The 2,500-nt window shown below is 36.3% G+C and overlaps 1 protein-coding gene and 1 pseudogene across 1 annotated transcript; one reads left to right on the plus strand and one right to left on the minus strand.

Annotated features, from left to right (window-relative positions):
* Positions 1-1,648: 1,648 nt before the first annotated feature.
* Positions 1,649-2,080, minus strand: LOC147467918 (histone H4). The gene has a single exon (XM_086556241.1). It carries the CDS (start codon positions 2,036-2,038, stop codon positions 1,727-1,729), a length of 312 nt encoding a protein of 103 aa, XP_086412367.1. The 5' UTR covers positions 2,039-2,080; the 3' UTR covers positions 1,649-1,726.
* LOC147467919 (histone H3-like) overlaps positions 2,053-2,500 on the plus strand; it is a 1,547-nt pseudogene continuing 1,099 nt past the window's right edge.

The following is a 2,500-nucleotide window of genomic DNA, read 5'->3' on the forward strand; positions in this document are numbered from 1 at the left end:
GTATGTGTGTGTCAATCTCTCATATATGTATGTCTGTGTCTCTCTCTTATATATGTATGTGTGTGTCTCTCTCTCATATATGTATGTGTGTGTCTCTCTCTCATATATGTATGTGTATGTCTCTCTCTCATATATGTATGTGTATGTCTCTCTCTCATATATGTATGTGTGTGTCTCTCTCTCATATATGTATGTGTGTGTCTCTCTCTCATATATGTATGTATGTATGTGTGTGTCAATCTCTCATATATGTATGTGTGTGTCTCTCTCTTATATATGTATGTGTGTGTCTCTCTCTCATATATGTATGTGTATGTCTCTCTCTCATATATGTATGTGTATGTCTCTCTCTCATATATGTATGTGTGTGTCTCTCTCTCATACATGTGTGTGTGTGTGTGTAGACAGACAGACAGACATATATGTATATATATATATATATATATAATATAGATATAAATATATCTATATATATTTATATCTATATTATATATATATATTTATATATATATATATATATATACATATATACATATATACATATATATATATATATATATATATATATGTATATATATAATATAGATATAAATATATATATAACTAAATATATATAAAATATATGTATATGTAGATGGATATATATATACATACATACATACATACATACATACAACCATAGATAGATAGATAGACACATACATACATACATACATACATACATACAACCGTAGATAGATAGATAGACACATACAACCATAGATAGATAGATAGACACATACATACTTACATACATACATACATGAATGCATGCATGCATGCATGCATGCATACATACATATATACATAGAAAGAAAGAAACACACACAGATTGATATAGAAAAAAAGCAAGTTCAAGGACTATTCATTTTATTATTCGTAAAAGCGGGCGAGAAGAAATGAAATATATATATATATATATATATATATATATATATATATATATAAAATATATGTAGATGGATATATAGATACATACATACAACCATAGATAGATAGATAGACACATACATACTTACATACATACATAGAGAGAAAGAAAAACAGTTTGATATAGAAAAAAAGCAAGTTCAAGGACTATTCATTTTATTTTTCGTGAAAGTGGGCGAGAAGAAATGAATTTATATATATATATACATATATATATGTATATATGTAGATATATATATATATATATATATATATATATATATATATATATATATATATTTATTAGTGATGGTATTTGTATTATTGAGAAAGGTGGCCAGCCACACGGCTATTTACTGTCGATTTATTTGTTTCTTAGAACGGTGTAAGAGTAACATTGTTATTGATGAGAAAAGTGGCCACATGGCTCTTTACAAAGTTCGTTTGTATTACTGAGAACGGTGTAAAAGAAGACTATTTTAGTCATTAGTGATGAAGGAGCAAGGTGGCCAAATAACTATTTATATTACTCGGAATGATGTCAATTTAACCTTACATTAATAATATTGTTTGTTGCACAGAGAAAGGCGAATTAACGAAAAATAATAACATCATAATGCAAAGGTTAGATTAGAACACATGTTTCTTTATTCGTACACTATTTTTTCGTTGGTTACGTCAAACTTTATCCTTAAAAAAGGATTTTAGGACCTAAATTAGGTCCAAGGTTTTTTGTTTTGGTGGTTGTTGTTGTTGTTGTCGTGATCGGTGAACACGCTTAACCGCCGAAGCCGTACAGGGTGCGGCCCTGGCGCTTGAGGGCGTACACGACGTCCATGGCGGTGACGGTCTTCCTCTTGGCGTGCTCGGTGTAGGTGACGGCGTCACGGATCACGTTCTCGAGGAATACCTTGAGGACACCACGGGTTTCTTCGTAGATCAGACCAGAGATACGCTTGACACCTCCACGGCGAGCCAGACGACGGATGGCGGGCTTGGTGATACCCTGGATGTTATCACGCAATACCTTGCGATGCCTCTTGGCTCCTCCCTTTCCGAGTCCCTTTCCGCCCTTTCCTCGTCCGGTCATGGTGCTACTTTGCTAGGTAAGTTGCAAGTTGAATAATTTGCGGGCGCCCCACCAGGTATTGTAGCGCGTCGCCTCCGTCTATGTAGCGGCGAGGCGGCGGCATCAAAGGCGCGCTTATCTCGACTGACCGCCGTGCAAACACAAGCAAGCCCCCGCCTTGTTAACGGCATAAAGTCAGGTCACGGAACTTGTCAACTTGCTTGCTTCTGTCTTTAGTTACCACTGTTGCACGATAAGGCCACGTGACAGCCGAATCTTATCGTTACCTGTCATCAAAGGTGTCGTAGCTCTGGCCTTGTTTACACAGTGGAAAGGGGCGGAGTCAAACGAGGGTCTGGCAGCCACACGCCGCGCCGCTGGGGACCGGCCGCTCTGCTATAAATTCAGGGCTTAGCGGCATTTTCGTATCTTTATAGATACTTGCAACATGGCACGTACCAAGCAGACCGCACGTAAGTCTAC

This window comes from Penaeus japonicus, unplaced genomic scaffold (genome assembly GCF_977035675.1).
Source record: "Penaeus japonicus unplaced genomic scaffold, GWHDUDI00000001_assembly GWHDUDI00000032, whole genome shotgun sequence".
Classification (NCBI taxonomy): domain Eukaryota; kingdom Metazoa; phylum Arthropoda; class Malacostraca; order Decapoda; family Penaeidae; genus Penaeus; species Penaeus japonicus.